Here is a 20,658-nt window from a genome sequence, read left to right as displayed (position 1 = left end):
GGATAAGGCAGTTCACTGAAGACAAAGCAATCACATCCATGAATAGGCTATATTTTATGTCTATGATCACAACCATAGATAGCCTAAATATAAGGACAGATAAGAACGTATCGTATTATTGGGGATTAATGTTAAATAGCGGAAAACCTGTAAAGAAAGTAAAATAAATAATGGAAGCATAATGAAAAGAACACATTTAATGTATCAGATAGATAGGCCTACTGACAAAAAAAAACAGTGAGCTTTGTGGTTGTTTCAATGAGCTGAAACAGTATAAACACTAGACAATTAAAATGCTTTTTCTTAATGATATATACATAGATTTTTTTGTCCCCAGTCCCACCACTGAAAAACAAAACAGGCCCTCTTTGACAAAGTACTTATAAAGTACAATCATTGGAATGACAATCGTTACATTATCATTCATTACATCATAATAATTTATAAAAATCAGACATGACCATTTCAATCACTGTGGTGCTTGTGTGAAATCCATTTGCAGCACTACAGCAGTGCAGCACTACAGCAGTCCAGGTGGGTGCATGTAAATTCAGTCAATTTGTATAACTCGTATAACTCTCATTTCAAAGAATTATGACAAAAGAACTTGCAAAACAAGTGAATTGTGTGCGCGCGAGAGAGAGAGAGAGAGAGAGAGAGAGAGAGAGAGAGAGAGAGAGAGAGAGAGAGAGAGAGAGAGAGAGAGAGAGAGAAGAGAGAGAGAGAGAGAGAGAGAGAGAGAGAGAGAGAGAGAGAGAGAGAGAGAGAGAGAGAGAGAGAGAGAGAGTGGGAGTGGGGGGGGGGTTACTGCTATGAGTGGATCATGGTTGTGGTCTTAACACAAACACTATTAACACTATTTAACTAACTGTTAAATATTGTATCTGCTTAAGTGGTGTTACCTGTACTACTGCCAACTTGTTTTGTTTTCTCATTTTATTATATCCAATATGATTACTATTATCTTGTTATATTGTGTTATTGTTAGGCTAATAACTGTCTGGCGGAACATGCCACGCCAACATTCCACTGCTTGTACCTCCTCTTGAAAGCCTAATAATTTATACTTTGGCAAGCAACACCATCACTGTTGTATGGCAAGGTCACCGTTTTCTACAGGCATGCAATATCCTGTGGGCATGTCAAATGTTCAAAATGCCATTTCAGTTTGAAGGACTCCGTAGTCTTCTGTAGTGGCACGACGCATATGAGATTTAACGAGATCCCTTATTCGTCTTTTTCATTATTCATTTCCTTAGACGGCTCATTTTAGGCATGTTTCACATTTGTAGTGAGGGACATGTGCACAGACCTGTATATGTCCACATCATATGGAAAACAACACAAGTCTTCATCAATGCTCCACGCATCTTCAAAGGCAGGCACCTGCACAGTACATCATATGGATAGCAACACTAGTCTTCATCACTGCTCCATGCATCTTCAAAGGCAGGGTTCACTGAAGAGTGTCTAGCTGCAGCATCCTGAAAGGACCAATACATTCAAGTCATTATCCAGAATCAGAATCAACTTTAATGTCACAACACAGGTTTACAGGTGTAAAGAATGGGGTGGAATTCGTTTTTGGGCAAGCTCCATTGTCATGCGTTATTTACAGAAAGAATCCAGTCTAATTAGTTGTATGCGGCCGGGTGTCTCTCTATTCTCTTCTTTTTATGCAATTTTCTATCTTTTAACTGCATTGATGAACCTGCAAAATTAAGTATTTCACCCACCTGTAATGTAATGTGACAATGAAGATTGATTCTGACTCACCGAAAATAACCGATCTACAAGCTCACAGCTTGTAGATCCGTTACTTTTGGTGTGCGACACCTGTGCACAACTAAGTATAACTCAAGCTAAATAAAAACAACTGGATAAAGACCATTTCCCACGATGTTGCAAAATATTGTGCTGCAGATACCACTTTCTTAATCAGTACTTTATGCTGAATATATGGACCAGTAAAATGATGAGAATGAATATCATACAATACCAATACCAGTGGTATCAAATTTCATCAACATTAGTGGAATGCAGCATGGCCTGACTGATGGGAGGAGGTTTGTTCCACTGATGTGTAGTGTGTGTGTGGGTGGAAAGATGTGTTGACATTTACAAGGCATGGCCCACCTATGATGTCATCTTTCTGTGTGTACCATGTCTGGTTTTACACAGACACAGAGGATTAAGCCATTTCTCTCTCCACTGAAATAAACTGGACTAACAAGAACCATCAGAGATAAGAGATTTCCACCTACTGATACATCTGGGAAAATCTAAATTCAATGAATGAGCTTGAATGCCAGAGCCAAGCCCTAAATTCTTTGCATTGGTTCGGTGAAGCGGTTATTCTAATATCCTACTATATAAAATGAAGGAACTTCTGTCCGTCCGTCATTCTGTCTGATCCTAATTTCTATCCCTCAATAGGTTGAGTAATCGAGCTGACCTTCCACACGGGCATTTATTGAAGTTTTTGTGAACAGTCCTGGCAGGCTATGGGATCTGTAGTCGTAGGCGGGTATGGACAAGTTTTGGAAATGTCCAAATAGTTTCCACCCAGTTTGAGCCCATTCACTGAATTTAGATGACACCAGATATATCAGTAGGCGGAGAGCTCTGATCTGCCTTTAAATTCAGAATACTCAGATAAACCACTTAAACAACAACAACATTGAGGGAAATGTGATGGGGAACATGCCAGTATTTGATTATGTAACACTCCTATTACAACAACAAATAGTTTTCTCAATTGTTAGAGTACTGATTGTACCTTCTTCAAGTCTTTGGCCTCCTCCTCGATGTCTAGGCCACGGAGGACAGGGACCCATGCCAATACGTTACAGTCTTTACCTCCACTGTACAGCTCCTGGAAGACAAGAACACAGGATGGCTCATCGGCAGTGTTACAATTACAAATCAATGTCATGTTTGTTTCATTGGCAGAGACGAGCCCTCATTAGTACTGTACACTAACTTCCCCTCGCAGACCCTGAAATAATTACATGATCACAAGGGGGGCAATAAATATTAAATATTGAGCTCAAAACTGTCAATGCGACAAGTTGCTCCTATCTATAAAGAATTCTTCCTGTTTAGAAGAAAAACTGCTGAGTGCACCAAAACACAACCACTCCCTTCTGAGCACTGCAGCCATGACGGTATGAAAACATAAGCAAAGGAACATCCAAAAGAATGGAGGCAAAATACATTTCCAGCAGGCATGACAAACTGACAGGCTGCATTCTTAGAAATGTAGGCTAATACCTCGGTCATGGTTGGATAACACGGTCGATCACTGATGCCATTGTTCAAACTTCTCTAATCAAGTAAATGACGATAACATGTACAGTAGTGTTGTTGCCCCGTTACAATCAATTGTGCCAATGTTCGTTTCTCTTATCAAATAAATGATTAAAACATTTAAAGTAGTGTTGTTGCCCCGTTGACTTCTTTCTGACACTCATAATTCTCATAATTTATAGTGGAAATGAGTTAAATGACATTCATGACAAAGTTATGAGTGTACAGTATAGGAGACAATATTACGTGGGATCTCCTGACTGTTAAATAAACTCAACGTACAGCTTTGACTAGACACATACCGTTTACAGAGAGAGGCAGTGCACACATAGGCCAAGGATCTTATCACACAATGTGTTTAATTTAGAGTGGTTAAATGTATACCAGAGGGTATTGACTTTAATAAGTAATCCATCATGGAGAAGTGGGACTGTATACTGTTACATGGTAACTGTATACATTAGTGGCAGCCATAACTACCGTGATAAGGCAACACAATGGTTGAAAATTGTAGACGGGCTCTGATACAAACAAAAATTCACCATGCAGGACGACAGCGCCATACAGAGAGGGAGGGGGGGGGGGGGACCACAGTACCTGGTAGTTTGGGTGGAATTCGCAGCAGTCAACATTGTTGTAGTGCCCTCTCAGCGTGGTGACCAGCTTTCCTGTATGGAGGGCATACACCGCCACTGAGCTGCCGCATGGCACAAACACGAACTCTGGGCTGCAGCCGCCAGACACTGTGAACTTTAAACCCTTACGACTCTCATTGGATACTTTCCCATAATTTACCTGGGGGGACAAATGGAGTGGTCAAAACAAAACAAGACATACACCTATAAGATTGAAAGTATTCACACTGGAGCAGCTCGGACAATTAAAGCCTTTTTTTATTAAGGTGCTGGTACAAATAAAGTGACCGATGTTTCGATGCTACTGCATCTTCCTCAGAGCCATGACTCTGAGGAGGATACAGTAGCATCGAAACTTTATACCTTAATAAAAAAGGCTTAACATTTTGTGCTCCATTCTCTTCTACAACTGCTGTTGTCCTGCTCTTATCTTGTGACACACAGGGCTTGCCTTGTTTGGCTGAGGTGCGGCAGTAGACTCCCTTTCTTCTAAAGATTGTTTGTGGCACGGGCTTTCACGCACGCGTACACACGTTTCCTGCCTCATACTCATCACTCACTCACTGAAGTAATATAGTCTTTAGCTTTTGTCCAGAAAATGCAGAATCAAACAATGTTGGAAATTCTTTGAGGTCACACACGGCTGGTGGAGCTAGTTATAACAATAAAAGTGAGCTCAACCATTTTTGTGTTTTTTTGTGCATATGCACAAGATGACTGACGGCTTACTACACTGCAAAAGCTTTGTGCATTAGTGGGGTGACAAAATAATACGAGTTTGAGGCAAGTATATGGATTTCAGTTAGACTGGGGTGACAGTTCGTGAACATTGGGATCAAACATAAAGCTAACGCATGATAAAGATGCCACTGCCAAATATTCAGAGCCAGTATGCAAATATAATATTTTACATACTATAACGGGCGTCGAAATTTTCCTATGGTGTCGTCAGAAATAACTTTTTTTTGTAGGTTACACACATTCAAGTAGAAGGTGCTGTGCTGAAAGGAATAATCTAGAACAGGGGTCCGCAAGTAAGTTTGGTCTCGGGCCAATTGTTTTCTATGCCATTAGATAGTGGGAAGGAACACAATCTATGGCTTATTTAGGACCTGGAACAAGCAACAAACCACCTTATATACAATAATTATAATGCTATAAAAGATAATAAATAAAGATGTATGTGATATAATAAATACTGATAGAAATGCGTATAGAATCAAATGTTACGGGCACACATATATGCTTGTGTAATCATTTTGTGCAGGCCCCCTTGAATGTGGCATTTAGCGGATATTCAGTTAATCAAAAAGTTAAAAAAGAACATTTTATCTGGAGACAAACAGTCATACTCCTTTTCGAACAAGGGCTCTTTCTTGGTTCAAGGTCTCTTCTTGGAACAGATAGTGGCATGTGAAAGCCAGTTTTTGTTTGTTTTTTAAACGTGAGAGAAATCCCCCCCCCCCCCCCCCCCCCGCCCCGCCCAACACACACAAACACACTCCACAATTACAACTCTGTTGCATGCTGTGGCATTTAGTCTCTTGTGATGCAATGACCAGCATTTCTAAAATACTAGAATGAGGGGCCATGTCCATAGAAAGCTTCTGAGCTGCCAGTGCCTTCCTGCCATGCATTTCTATGATAATAGCTGGAGCGATCCGCTTCCCAGCTTCGAGCATCGCGTTTCAGTGCTCATGGTGTCCAGCATTTTTTTGTCGGCTTCAATCAGAAAATACAAAATAGTTCACCTTTTGGAGAGAAGCGCTGATCAGCAGTGTCACGTTTGACTCTCCTGACTGTGTCTGACAACCCAGTCATTTATTTTTTTACCGAAACCATGAAAAGTCCATGTTTGATGACACAATGTCTGAGCACAGCAACAGTTTGATAGGTTTGAACGTTGCTCCTCCACTCATAAAGCACTTTCTGTGGACACGGCCCCCCGAGGATGCACCCATATATCCAATATGATCCCACCAAACGTCCTGACATGATGGCCTCAGCCTGTCATACTTTCGGGGTCATATTACCTATGTCAAGTCTCTCACACACACACACACAGTTTAACACTCCCACCCTACCAGTGTGTTCTCTCCTGTAGCGCTGTTCCACAGCCGCATGCGGTTGTCTGTACCCGTCGTGAGGAGGAAGAGACCATCACCACTGAAACACAGGCCGTTCACTCTGCCATCATGGGCTGTGTCCACTGGATGGAGAAAGGTAACCATGTCAATGATATCTCCCCACACACACACACACACACACACACACACACACACACACACACACACACACACACACACACACACACACACACACACACACACACACACACACACACACACACACACACACACACACACACACACACACACACACACACACACACACACACACACACACACACACACACACACACACACACACACACACACAGTGGTGAACTTTAAAAGTAATTTTAATTGAGTACTGTTACATAAGAACATTTATTGTACTTTTGACTTCATTACATCTCTATGAAGGTTGTCGTTACTCGTTGCTTTAAAGCATAGCTTTGTTGAATTTGTTGAAGTCTTCAAGTATGAATAGTTGTGAGTGATAATTATCACCTGTAACACCACTAGAAAGCTGTTTCATCTCATTAATAGCACACCCTTATTGTGGTACTCAATCAAAGTTTCTTGATGTGAGGCATAAGAAGTCAGATATGTGCAGAATGTTGAACTATGCTCTAGAGAAGAGAACGTTTCATCTTGGCTTGGTTCACCTGAATAGCTGAGTTATTACACATGAGTGAAAGGTGGAAATCTGTCATTCCATTACATCAGTGCAGAAGTAAACAGTCCATGTGGGTTTCAGTTGCTGTTTTGAGGTATACTCACTTACGCACAGCAAGCTTGACTTCTACTACTGAAGCTGTCACATTAAGACTGTGATCACCATGAGTGTCATATTAAATGAAGGTTGTCTCATAACTTGTGACATGTGTCTGTGTTCGTTGTGAGGTTAGGCTTATATATGGTGGGGGGGGCCTAAGGTCAGCTGTCACACTTCTGTCACACTTCAGTTCACTCCATTAGTTTCAGGCAACCTGTGTTTTCTATGTTGTCATTCCGCTGTGTTAGTATAACTTTAAGCTTTTAAGTCCGGATGTAAAGAAACATTTGTCATCCAGCCTCCTTCAAAACAAGTAAAAATAACCTACCAATGACAGAAGAAGTGAATAGTAGAAATGACAGTACCTGCCTCAGAGGCGGCTTTGGATTTGTCCCCATTGTGCTGGTCTAGTGTGAACAGACTGCCAGCAGCTCGCCGCACATCCCATACCCTCACCCTGCTGTCAGCACTGACACAGAGAAAGGAGGGGTGAGGATGTTGGTTTAACACCCAGGGCCCTATTTTCACCGGTGCCTTACCCATTATCCCTAAACTTCTTCTTTTACTATTTTTAAAAACATTTTCAAAAAGTTCAAATAGCCTATCTACAAGCTCACAACGTGTCGATGTAGATCGGCTAGTTGAACTATTTGAAAATGTTTTAAAAAACAGTAAAAAATGGCAAAGAAGTTTAGGGATAATGGGTAAGGCACCGGCGAAAATATGGCCCCCCAACGTTTAATATTCATACAGAATTAACCCATTAGGACCTGAGGCCGATTCTACACATGCTAAATCATCTAAATCAGTAGTTCGCACACCTTCAAGATTTTTCAAAAATGTAAAAAAATAGCAGATGTACAAGTTTGCAGCGTGGCACAAAGTGCCGCGCTGTGAGCTTGTATATCTGCTATTTTTGAATAGCCAACGCAAAGATCTTACAGATGCTTTCCTGGTTTTAATGGGTTAAGAATCTCAATGACCCCAAATCAAGTATGAAAAGGTAGTTTCATAGTGAGATACTAGAGAAAAACAACACATAAAAAAAGATACGGTGGGTGGAGACAATGGGATCAAATCCTCCACTGTGCATTCAGCTCTTCTAGGCTTGGCCAACTAACACAAATGGTAATGTTCACAAGTGGGAAGCCGGCAGGGCAGGGCAACCTCTGTCACTGCACAAGCAATTGCAACAGGTTGGTTGGGGGGTAACAGGAAAGGTGGGCACCAAAACATTCTGGGCACTAGGGATAACTGGGCACGTTGGAAGAGTGGGCACTAGAGGAGAGTGGGCACCAGGAAGACTGGGCACCAGGAAAACTGGGCACTATGGAAATGAGGGCACCCGGAAGAGCGGGCACTTTTGGTCTTATGTCTTTTCATTCATGTTCACAGAAAGTGTTTTGCATGGAGACAGTAGTATTTTTTTATAGTTTTTTTTCTTAAGCAGTTACTGTTATTTACGACCAGGTGTTGACAGTTGTTTCAGCACACGCCGGCACATCAAACACTGCATAGCGTCACATGCACTGGTGCACGCCTGTGAGACTGCATTCCCGTGTGACTGTCTGTCACATGCTCAGTAGTCCGCTGTAGTATCCTGACATAGCCATGCTGCTTTGTTGTTGTTGGTAAGTGATATTTACAATTATTACTATCACGTGTCCAGGGTTTGGCGAACATTAGACCAAGCAATTGCAAATGAGCCACCATCGTTGGTATGGATTGTTCCTTCCACACAAAACTATGAAAAGCACTAGTCTTGATCCAAGGCTAGTGCTTTCCATAGTTTTTTGTTTTATAATAGATGTATTTTAATACAACTATGATAGTCTTGATCCAAGGCAAGGAAAGCACACCTTTAATGATGATGATGTGCTCATTCACAGGTGATCTAGCTATTCATTGCATAGGTGGCCATTAGCACGTTTGATTACAGCATTTGTATATGCAAATACATTGAAATAATGAGCATGAATGGAACAACAATGAACTACTGAAACATTGTCTTTACATGCTGTTATGTGTTAATGTGTGAAGCCAAGGCAAAGAAAATTATCATTTTAAATGTGGTGGAAACTACAGCAGACTACTGAGCGTGTGACAGCACGGGAATGCAGTCTCAGAGGCAGTGAACCAGTGCACCTAGTGCCACTCTTCCTAGTGCCCAGTTTTCCCGGTGCCCAGTCTTCCTGGTGCCCACTCTTCTCTAGTGCCCACTCTTCTCCCCCCCCCAAAGTGCCCACTCTACCGGGTGGCCAGCTTTACCGGTGCCCACATTTCCTGGTGTTCCCAATATTGTATCAATAAGAAGTTCATTAAGGGTATACAACACAATACACAAAATGTCAAACTGTATGTCTACACTTGTACTGCTGCACAATTTTAGATTATCTACCAACCTGCGTTATACAACTTTTGTTTTTAAAAATAAATTTCAGTCCAAAGGGACAGCAGCACACAGATCCCAATGGATTAATTAGCAGATCATAAAGCAGGTGGGTACTCTATCTACCATATGTTACATTGAAACTCCCAGGGAATGGGTTACCAGAGTACCACTCAGCCAGTCTATTACCAATGCAGTGCAATCATGGTTTATGAAAGATGGCAGCAGGCTAAGGTCAAACTGAAATACTGGAAGCAGCCATTACAACTAGACTGAAACAACACTCACTATTTGCATTGGGAGGGGCATGACTCTTGTCTGCTGACCCTCGGTTGTTATGGGACTATGGGTGCTTGTATTATGGACAATAAAGCTTTTTGAAACTTGAATTCTTCAAACAGATTGGAGGGCTAAGTGGGCTAACTTAGGGAAGCTTTTTTCTGCAAAGCTGTATCTACCGCCCATGCACATAAAAAGGTGGTATACTAACCTGGCAGTGGCCAAGATGTGCTCATATCTGGGTGACCAACACACAGAAAGGACCTCCCCTCTGTGACCTAAAGTGTGTAGAATGAATAAATTAATCATTTCAACACTACCTATATGTGGGTCAGTTTCAGTGTATGGTGTAGTCCACTAACCTTGAAGAACGTGAATGCGTGAGCCGGACTTCAGGTCACACAACTGTATTTTAGGGTCTTTCGTGCCAACTATAAACACAGAGAATAAAAATAAATCAGTGGGAAAGGTCTGTGTTTGAAACACTATAGTACATAGAAGCCTTATTGCTTATTGAAAGCATATATTCTTTTTGAGTCCATGCATGAGTCTGTGTAACATGGGTTAACTTGTGGGCAAGTATTTCAGGAAAAAAAACAACTGGAGTTCCAGGTGCTCCTAATAGAAAAAGGTGTGGTTAGAGATAGCAGCTTTTCATAAACATGAACTAACACACCTGGCATTCACACAGTTGGCTGGCTGGTAATAAGAATGGTAAAAAGTAAAATATATAGAACAATGTGCAAATGATGCCAAGTTGGACTGGGAAGTAGTCCAACTGGGCGTATCTGGAAACTAATGCATTATTTATCTGGAATAGATATGCACAAAAGGTTTGTTGACTTTGTTCCTAGTAATGTTGGAAGAAGTCATAATGATTGATTGATTGATTGCTTTATTAGCAGCAGTTTGAAATAGTACAGCAGTACAGAAAATAAAATGCTGAAAGGATGACGCAAAAAAAGCCCCCCCCCCCGCAGCGGGGGGGGGGCTTGTTTCCATTGTGGTCCATGGTACTCAATTCATCATCATGACAGACAATACATTACATATCAACAACAACACTAAAGAAATAGTGCAATAATGACAGTCAAGAAACTTAACAGTACAAAAGGTGAGATTCGCAACGGTAGTTGACCGACTTGTGCATCGACCACATAATGGCAACGTCCCTGACCACTTGTGTGTGTTGCAGTTATTTCCCCCTCTCTGCCTTATAGCTCAATTTCCTGTCTCTCTACACAATCCTGTCAACAACCAAAAAAGAAATGCTGGGAAAAGAACATTAGAGAAAGAGAGGTACAAAGTGCATGCAAAGGTTCATGCTTGGATGCATACACGCATGGGCAGTGATAGTGATAGTGTGTATAGAAAACCTGTTGGTCCTGTTGTGCCACCCAGATTCTTACAATGGTTGTCTACAAAAGTCATTCTCTGTACAGCTACTTAGACCATGGGTCTTCAACAGGGGGTCTGGGACTCCTAGGGGGTCCTCAGAGTTACTTCAGGGAGGCCACCAAATCTTTGTGTGATAGGAACTTTTTTTTGTACATTAACCACTTGAACCCTAGCATCCCTACTCTGAGGGGAACATTTGCAGACATTTGCCGATCTACGATCTAAGCTCACAACGCCTCGCAGTTCTGAGCTTGTAGATCGGCTATTTTCGGCAAAGAGGTTTGGTTTAGAAGGGAAAAAGTGCGGACACTTACAAGTTTTCTAAGTAAGTGGTTTAAGTGGTTAACGGTCTGACAATACATATTAACAAGAATCCAACACAACGCTAGGCATTGACAGTAGAGTTATCAAATTCTACCCGAACAAAGCCTCGGGCCAAGCCTCGGGTTCCGTGAAGAAAAAAAAATAAAGAAAAGTCTAGTACCCCGAAAAAGGCCTTTTCAACTGCCCCTAGCGGCCTAACGGTAAGGCCGACGGAAATGGCAGTGGATGTGTTGAATGCAGCTCAAAGTGAACTTGTCGCCGTCCGACCGAGTGGCCGTTTTCAAGATGTTTTGGCCATTATCTCTGGAACGGAAGGTCCAATCTGCTCAGTTCAAAGCTTGTTGGATGACTTTGAGGACATTAAGCACAAAACTTGTCACCTTTTGGGTTTTACAGGTTTTCTGGCCTAAAGTATGGTAATTGTTCGAGCCAGCCCAGTAGGGCCCAATTAGGGCCGGGCCTTAATTTTCAGGCCCGTTGAGAACTCTAATTGACAGTGCTGTTAAACAAGTCTATAAAGCTATCTATGAAATCTATGAAAATGTTTTACATGTTTTGCAACACAATTTTAAACAATACAGTATGTAGTGCTTCATCTCTCTCACCTAAGGGGTACTTGGCCTGAAAAAAAGACCATGTCCAACTCTCCTATGCATTTTGGTCCCCCCAGGCTCCTGTCATTTTGAGAAGTGGGATTACAACTGGTTCAAATACTCTGTGGAGTGCTGCAGGGAAGCGCATACAGTAGCATAACTCTAGGCTAACCATTATCACATTCTCTTTGGATGCCAGGAGAGTGTTTGTGCCTCTGCTTGATGTATTAGTGGAAAAAAAACACCTATTTACACTAACTTATGGAATACAGATTACTGTGTACTGTAAACGGGCGGACAGAAACAACTACTTGAGAATTTGTAGACTGATCCTGAATATGAAAGACAAGGTGTTATGACGAAAACACTTTGTTCAATAGCATGTTCAATAGCATGTCCAGAGTCAAAGAGATGGATATGAGGATGCCAGATTTTTGGGTCCGATCCTGATCCCGTGTTTTTACCCATATTTTAGTTAAGTTTCTGTATGAGAACATTTAACTCATCAGCAAACAAATGAATAAAAATACATGGCCCTCACGACCGATATGTCTGAGTCATTGAGTCAGGGGCTTTGTCAAAGTACCCGTTCTACCGTCTGTCTGTGTCCCTTTTATGCCCATATATGGAGATCCCTGATGTCATTAGTATAGGGCCATACCCTGTATACTGACATGCCCATACATGGGCATATTGGTTGGATCGGCGGTCCAGGACAACTCAATATCCATATATGCCCATATATGGACATATATCGGTCGGATTGGTGGTTGTGGACAACTGCATATCCGAACAACTCGGTGGCGGGCACCGCGCTCCCTCGAGTCCTTGCCGATGTGCGAGCCGAGTTTGAAGTCGGCCGGTCTGGACAACCGGATCTCCATATATGCCTATGGGCATATCAGGTTTGTTTATGGTTATGTCTGAGTCATAGTGACATGCCTATATATGGGTGTATCAGCTTTGTTTCTGGTTATGTCTAAGTCAGAGTGATGTGGTCGTGGTCCTGCCTATATATGGGCGTATGGGGTTTGTTCATGGTTATGTCTGAGTCAGAGTGACGTGGCCGTGGCCTCCCTTAAGCCAATTTTAATATAGGATAAGCACATAGTAAAGAAAGATTGGCACATACTTTAAACAAAGCGATCCTGTGGCTTTTCCACTCCTCCCTAATAATAAGTGTGCTACCAATCGTAGAGATAGGTTGGTAAGGAATGATACACAACCCTCAGCATTACTTTTCCATCTTACCCCCAGGTAACTTTGTTGTATGAAAGTGGGTGATACACATATCTTTTTTCTTTTCTTTTTTAAATGAATATCAACATTCAAAATGTAAGATCAACATTCAAAATTTACATTGCAAGACATCCTCACACCTATAAAACGTAAGGGAGAGGATCTCATGTAGGACAAAGTATGTAGGTTTATGTTTTGAAATGTTCATGTGGATTCTGTTATGTCAGCATTGAGTTGGTGAATCCCTTGAAATGAGGATGGGACCATTTACTCCACTAAGAGAGACAAACTGAATTCCATAAAGGGCTAAACGAGGAAGTAAGAGCTGAATTGTTTCTTGCTCATGGGTCCAGCTCTTGTGGTATTTGTGAGCCTTACAATTTGTATTTCTAATCTTTTGTGCAGGCCTGGAATTTCATCAATTTAGGGGCAAGGCCACTTGGCCTTTGGTGTTGTCCATTTTTGAGGGCACAACGGCCACATTTTAGGCATTAAGGCCATTGTGGCCTCAGGGCCTGACTCTGCCAGATGGGGGCGGTATTGAGTAACCAGGTTCCTCAGCTGTGAAACAAATGTGTGAAGCAAGCTTCTTGGATCTGGCAGCGTCAGGTTACACAAGGCCTCCCTGAAATTCCTGCCCTGCTTATGTGGCTATCTAACATTTTTTTATTTTGTTTTGTGTATATTCAGCTACCCGTCTGCTCACCAATTCCCGAGATCATATTGCACCTGTCCTCCACGACCTACACTGGCTCACCATGACCCCGTCAAACAAAGAATCCACTACAAAATCCTGCTTACCACCTACAAGGCACTCAATTATCTGGCTCCCCCCTACCTCTCCGATCTTCTCGAACCTTATGTCCCTGTCCCGTTACCTCAGGTCCAGTGAAGCCAACCTCCTGGAGGTCCTCAAGCCAGCAAAGTACCGTACCTGGGGGGACAGGGCTTTCTCTGTTGCTGCCCCCCCCACCCCCTCTGGAATGCACTCCCCAACCACCTCAAAAATGCCCCCTCCCTCCTCTCCTTTAAAACCTCACTCAAAACCCAGCTCTTCAAGATAGCTTTTCCCAGCTGAGAAACGCGCTACATAAATCTGAGCTATTATTATTATTATATTATGATGATAATGTATTACGTCATACTTTTGTGCTCGGTATTTGAATATTTTTGTGTATTGACTGTTCATAAGCTATACATTAAAAGAAGCATTTAAACTTATTTTGTGAGTGTGGAAATTATTTTTTTGATGAAGCATGTATCATATCTGTAAGAGAAATACCCTGCTGACAGAAATGATAAACCTGCGTTTTAGCACAAAATGTGTTAAATTACTAAACTAATGATTATGCTCATCACTGGGAATAGTAGAGCTGATTTAGTCCGGATTCATATGCATGCCAACCTATTTATATACTATACACACACCTGCAATGAGGCTGTGTTTCCTAGCGATGGGAGACATGTGATGACAGTAGACGTTTCCTTCAAACTGGAAGACTTCAGCAGGCTGGAGACACAGAAAACAAACAAACAGAGAGACAGAAAGAGAACAATCAGCTTTAGTCAAGCTACACCACCGCCTTCTGCTGTGGAGAAACAGGCTTTGTAAGTGCGTGTGTGCGTGCGTGCGTGCTTGCATGGGTGAGAGAAAGTGCGAGATAGAGAGAGAGAGACAGACAGACAGACAGACAGACAGAGACAGAAAGAGAGAGAGAGAGAAACCAAGAGAGAGTGAGTTAGAGGGGGTTAGCTGTCCCTGTCCTGACCTTCTGGGGTAACCATGACTCCAGTGTAACTCTAGCATGTAACAGGGCCTGCCATATGCAACTTTATATGTATCAGACAGGCAGAGAAAAGAGAAAGGACAAAATTACAGAGAGAAAAAAAGAGAGTAGAGAAAGACAATAGAAAGAATGTGGAAATAGGTGGGCTAGGGATATACCATTTATTTATTTTGGTTTACAATTACATTTTATGTTAAGACATTTATGTTTGAAGGAGAGTGATTATATGCACAACATTACATAAAAGCACTTTCTAATTAGATCTCTGCCAGGCTGGGTGGAATATGGAAAATATCATATTTATCACTTGACTCTAGAGATGATGTGTATTGATTTGTCTGACTTTTGGACACAATATGTAGGAGTAGTATAGAAAATGCAAACTGGTGGGGAATCTAGTTAGGCAGAAATGGGTGCGACCTATATGGGGAGCCATGATCGAAGGAATCCAACAAAAATGTTATTGTACAACCTATGAAACGTAGGAGTTACAGGCCAAAACGTAAATCGGCCTGTTATGGAGCCACCATGAGGTCAATTTGAGAAATTCGGGTGGCGTTTCTTCTTTGGCCTACTGGGAGGGTGTATGAAAAGTTTGACGCTGGTCGGTCCAGCAGTGTCCAAGATTAGCTGTACACAGCCGCACACACACACACACACACACACACACACACACACACACACACACACACACACACACACACACACACACACACACACACACACACACACACACACACACACACACACACACACACACACACACACACGTGCAGTAATATAGAACATAGAACATTTTGATGCATCATGAGTGCATTGTAGAATCGAATCGTAGGTGAATCGCAAGGCCAGTGACGATTCACTTCTCTAAATAAGACTTAAAGAGACAGTTGTCACTGTCAGCGAGTCAGTTGAATAAATAACTTCATGTGCTTTTATACACATGCATTTGCATGTCATACAAATATAAACCTATATGTTACATATGATTTGTGACAAATACTGCTCACCTTCAGTGTCTCTGTGTCCCACACCTTCATGGTCTTGTCAAAGGAACTTGAGACAAACATGCCCGTGTCATGAGGATACCACTGGACCGTCTCTACACTGAACTTGTGGACATACCTACTGGACCTGAAACATACACACATAAAACCTTCCCAAAATGCTCAAGTCTGATCAACAGAAAGCATGCGTTTATGAAACAAACACAACAACTGTCAGTGTAATGCTGCCCTCTAGTGGGCTATATAGGTGGGGAAGTGAGATTCACCTGCCTACCGTGCAGATGGCCTTGCAGGTGTAGTGAGGTTTCCCGCTGAAGTTCTCCAGGTCATAGATAACTATTACACCATCTGCTCCTCCAGATAACATACTGTTCAACAGAGAGGGTTGGGTTAAGACACTGGAGCGGTCCATGAGAAATGGGCCCTGACACCTTTTTGGTTCTGGAATCGTGGCTTAAACGTGCAGCAGGCAACTTTTATGAAATTAGCACAAGCTACATTTTCTCTTGGCCTGGTGGAGACAATAACTGCTAATAATGTGAAAACTGTCAGTAACGTATTCGTTTATTTAAATTCTTCATGTAATAATATTTCATAATGTAATGACTGACCTAAACTTCTGAACCAATAACATAATAACTAGTTTTGAATAATGTAATAAGTTTACATTATTGGCTGGTTATTACATCAATGTAGCAGACAATAACATTTTTTATTTACAATTATTGTTATAAAAGACAATAATGACTTATATAATGAGATCTTAGACATATCTCCAGCCCTGCCTTCTACTCCTTAACCATTTGAAAACTCATGTTCATGTTGTATTACATATATTTAATCAATACCTCTTTGAAGATGCAGTATTCTCAAATAAACTAGACTCTTTTCATGAAAAATGTAATCGTTAATTAAATGAATTAAAGTCACTCTTTCAATCAAACTGTTTCAACCACTCTATTATAGCAATTCAGGACTCTATGTACAGGCGATGCTACCGGTATACCAACTAACTCCTGAACGGTTACAAATCTGTTTATTATCAAATCAGGATCCTTGCCATATTTACATCCCTGAGTATTTGAATAAAGTCATGACAAGCTCAAAAAATATATAATTTAATTAAGAATTGAAAAAAATATATATGTTATTACAAAGTATTAGCAGTTAGTACATTATCGGCTACTACAAGCCAAATAATCATTTGCGCATGATTGACAGGCATGTCCCTTGCATGTAGTTCAATTTCACAGAGCTGCACTGACTGTTCAAGAGATACTGTGATCGTTTGAATTACTGATAGCTGGCAGAGTGTTATGAAATTTGAACGATATTACAACAAGAATGTTGCCTTTACGAGTGCAGAGTCTGCAGATGATCCAGTATTTAGGCAATATCATACAGGAAGTAAGTACATTGACCTATTGAATTTAGCAGATGAGCATTACAATTACAATACAGTAAATGCACACTTACTATCTGCCTTCAATCACTTCAATGTCAATGGTATTGACTCCGTTGCCATGGATTCTTTCCACATCTCTGTCAGGATTCAGTTCCAGACTGAGAATCCTTTTAAGCAAGGTAAAGGAAAAAGACATTTGCAACACAGGATATCCACCTCTTAGCATTTCCAATGTCATTACACAAGTTGATCAACAGATTAAAACCATTAAAACTGGCAAAGCATCTGTGTCATTTTAGATTTTAGCTACAGGCCTACATAGAACAAGTTTTTCAGAAAACTCTTAGGATTTAGAACAGTGGTTCTCAAAAATAGCAGATCTGCTATTAAAAAAAAAAAAAAATCTTGAAAATGTTTTGAATATTTTTTTTAATCTTTTAACACAAATCTTCTCTTCTAGGGGGTCCCACTCCCTGGCACAAAACATTTTCAGATGGGGCTCCACGGCAAAATACATATCTTTTAGGGGGTCCATGGCACAAAAAAGTGTGAGAACTACTGATTTAGAAGGACATTTGTAGAATCGGCCTCAGGTCTTAATGGGTTAAAGCACACAATGACACTTTGGGGCAGGTTTGGGTTTTGTATTTGTAGTTACCCTCATGGTGTAACTCCAATGTATTGACAAGATATCTTCAGTAGTTGCTCTACTGATTGATTATAAACTGATCATCCAAAAATACTCTCCTCATTGACTTACATTGTAAGATGAAACAGGTCTTAGAGCCCAGTCTCGACTGCAAAACGTAAGTAAATTACTTAATAAACACACAAAGAAAACGTGCATAGATTAAGTTAGGTCACGAAATACATAGCATATTTACTGCCAATACTTAAATTTGTTACGCGTTATTACGTATTTAGATATATACAGTATGTAGTGTTTGAAGTGACGTCACAAACCTGTGCCCATAATAAAGTGCAGAGAGAGACAGACAAACAGACAGACAGACAGACAGACAGACAGACAGACAGACAGACAGACAGACAGACAGTCAGTGAGTGAGTGAGTGATAGAAAGACAGCAAAAGAGAGAAAGAGATGGGGAGATAACAAGAGAGACAGAGAGACAGACAGAGAGAGAAAGACAGAGAGAGAGAGAGCGAGGGAGAGAGCGAGAGAGAGAGACAGACAGACAGACAGAGTCTGAGACAGAGAGAGAGATACAGACAGACAGACAGACAGAGTGGTAGATTCTGACACTGTACCGGATTATAAAACCCAACACAGTTTCTTATTTTTTTAATATATAAACAATGACACCTTTGTGTTTATTTTACCATTCTAATTTGTTTCTCCATGCAATGTTAGTCAATGAGGAGAATATTTTGTTCAACAGAGCAACAACTGAAGATATCTCGCCAATATTTGGACTGGAGAGTTACATCATGGTATGGTAACTAACTACACAATTCAAACCTTTACCAAAGTCTCATGTTCCTTTACTAAACGAATTGAGACAGAGATAGAATAAATTGTAGTCTTGTAACTGTTATTAATAACAAAGGGTCTTATTGTATTGCATAACAAAAGATATGTGACCGTGACAATATGTATACTGTAAAACAGTGGTGGAAAGTAACAAGTACATTTACTCAAGGGTCACCAGAGATTTCGACCCAGGACAATTCGCCCAGCCGCGAATTTGAGTCAGCTCGACCCAAATTTACCGGGTCGAATTATCTGTGTAACCCCTAGAGGGTAGTAGAGTACAAGGTGACGGTGGTGAGGTCCTGAAGGTACAAGGTGACGGTGAGGTCCTGAGTATATTTAAGAGTAAATATTGTAAGCATGCTCCCCCAGTTGCATACTTTTTTTTAAAGATTTTTTTTGTAAACCTTCTTTTCTAAATGAAATAATAATGTATGCCTTACAGCTCCGCGGAGCTGCCGGCGGCGCCAGCTTTGGGAGTGTGCTGCGTTTGTGTAACGCAGTCCCCACCAATATTATTTACGATTCTGTGCCTATCGGTACATAACTCGGACGGCGCTTAGTCGAATAGCAGACCATCGGCCGGTCGTCGCGGGCACTCGCGCCTGGAGGCGCTCGGGCGCGACTCCTTGGCCTCAAGGTCTGCTGATTCGGCGCGCCTCCGTCATGGTCCAAAACTATACTTTATCTCAATGGCTGTGCTTGAAAGCCTTTGGGCTTGTTTCACCCTGACAGACAAATAATAATTGTTTGGTAAATCAATGTACATATTATTATTATTACGTCTCTGTCTCTCTCTCTCTCTCTCTCTGTCTCTCTCGCGGTCCGGGTCGAAATGTCAGGTCCAAGCGGGTCGAAAGCGGGTCGAATGGTCCGGGTCGAATCGTCCTGGGTCGAAATCTCTGGTGACCTACTCAAGTACTGTACTTAAGTACAATTTTGAGGTACTTTTACTTAACTGGAGTATTTCCAATTTTCTATACTTTTACTCCACTACATCTCAGAGACAAATATTGTACTTTTACTCCACTACAATTATTTAACAACTTTAGTTACTAGTTATTTTGTAGATTTTGATTATTATTACAAAATACACATTATTATTAACCACTTCAGCCCATATACGTTTTGGCCATTTGAAAAGTCGATCTACAAGCTCACAACGCGTCGCGATGCAACATGTTGTGAGCTTGTAGATCTGCTATTTACAAAAGATTTTTATACATTTGAAAACTTGTGAAATGGGACATTCTGCATAATGAGTACTTTCTACTTTTGGTACTTTATGCACATTTGTATATACCAATACTTTTGTACCTCTACTCAAGTCCATTTTGAATTCGGGACTTTCTTCGGGACAGAGAATTTCTACATTGCAGTATTGATACTTTTAATTAAGTAAGAAATGTGAGTACTTTTTCCACCACTGACTGTGTGTGTAGTAGGGTCGTGAACTTGTGGTATTTACCTCCTGGTTGACTCTGCACGTCTCAGGCGGAGCGGGTCATCCAGTCCAGCTCGTCTGCCTGACAGAAAGCCCAACATTGTTGTTTCTGCCTGAACACAACCTAAGGTTGTTGTTGTTTCAGACCAGTGTGTGTTTTATGCTTAGTGCTGTTAGACTGTAACAAGCTAGCTAATGCTAAAACTAGCCAATAGGAATTAAACTGAACCCAGTGATGTTATAAACTTTTCGGACCAAATTATATCTATGTGTCTTGCTCTACATAAAACTGCAATAGTATTGTGTGAAACACACAACGTATCGATTTAAAATGTTCATTTGAACTCAAATTCTAAATAGATATTTAGCGTTTTGCTACTGAGCCAAAACAAAAGAAAAACATTGAGCGGCCATGCTGATACGTAACAGCAGTAAGTGTACAACAATCGCTGTCATTGGCTGGTGTTAACTTGCCATC

The 20,658-nt window shown here is 41.2% G+C and overlaps 1 protein-coding gene across 2 annotated transcripts; it reads right to left on the bottom strand.

Moving 5' to 3' along the window:
* Window positions 1–802: 802 nt before the first annotated feature.
* Window positions 803–20,586, bottom strand: ercc8 (excision repair cross-complementation group 8). Of its 2 annotated transcripts, XM_080433137.1 has the most exons (12): window positions 20,205–20,586; window positions 17,317–17,412; window positions 16,107–16,208; window positions 15,844–15,967; window positions 14,475–14,556; window positions 9,855–9,923; window positions 9,704–9,770; window positions 7,190–7,293; window positions 6,029–6,153; window positions 3,907–4,104; window positions 2,780–2,875; window positions 803–1,484 (listed from the first exon to the last, which is right to left on the bottom strand). In XM_080433137.1, the coding sequence occupies exons 1-12, from the start codon at window positions 20,279–20,281 to the stop codon at window positions 1,416–1,418; spliced, it is 1,209 nt and encodes a 402-aa protein (XP_080289263.1). In that variant the 5' UTR covers window positions 20,282–20,586; the 3' UTR covers window positions 803–1,415. The 2 variants fall into 2 exon arrangements, with proteins under 2 accessions (XP_080289263.1, XP_080289264.1); XM_080433138.1 differs by lacking the exon at window positions 20,205–20,586 and having other exon boundaries at window positions 16,115–16,208; window positions 17,317–17,410.
* Window positions 20,587–20,658: the final 72 nt, after the last annotated feature.

Source organism: Gymnoscopelus braueri, assembly GCF_963280865.1.
Source record: "Gymnoscopelus braueri genome assembly, chromosome: 7".
Classification (NCBI taxonomy): domain Eukaryota; kingdom Metazoa; phylum Chordata; class Actinopteri; order Myctophiformes; family Myctophidae; genus Gymnoscopelus; species Gymnoscopelus braueri.
This window is presented reverse-complemented; position numbering and strand designations above follow the sequence as displayed.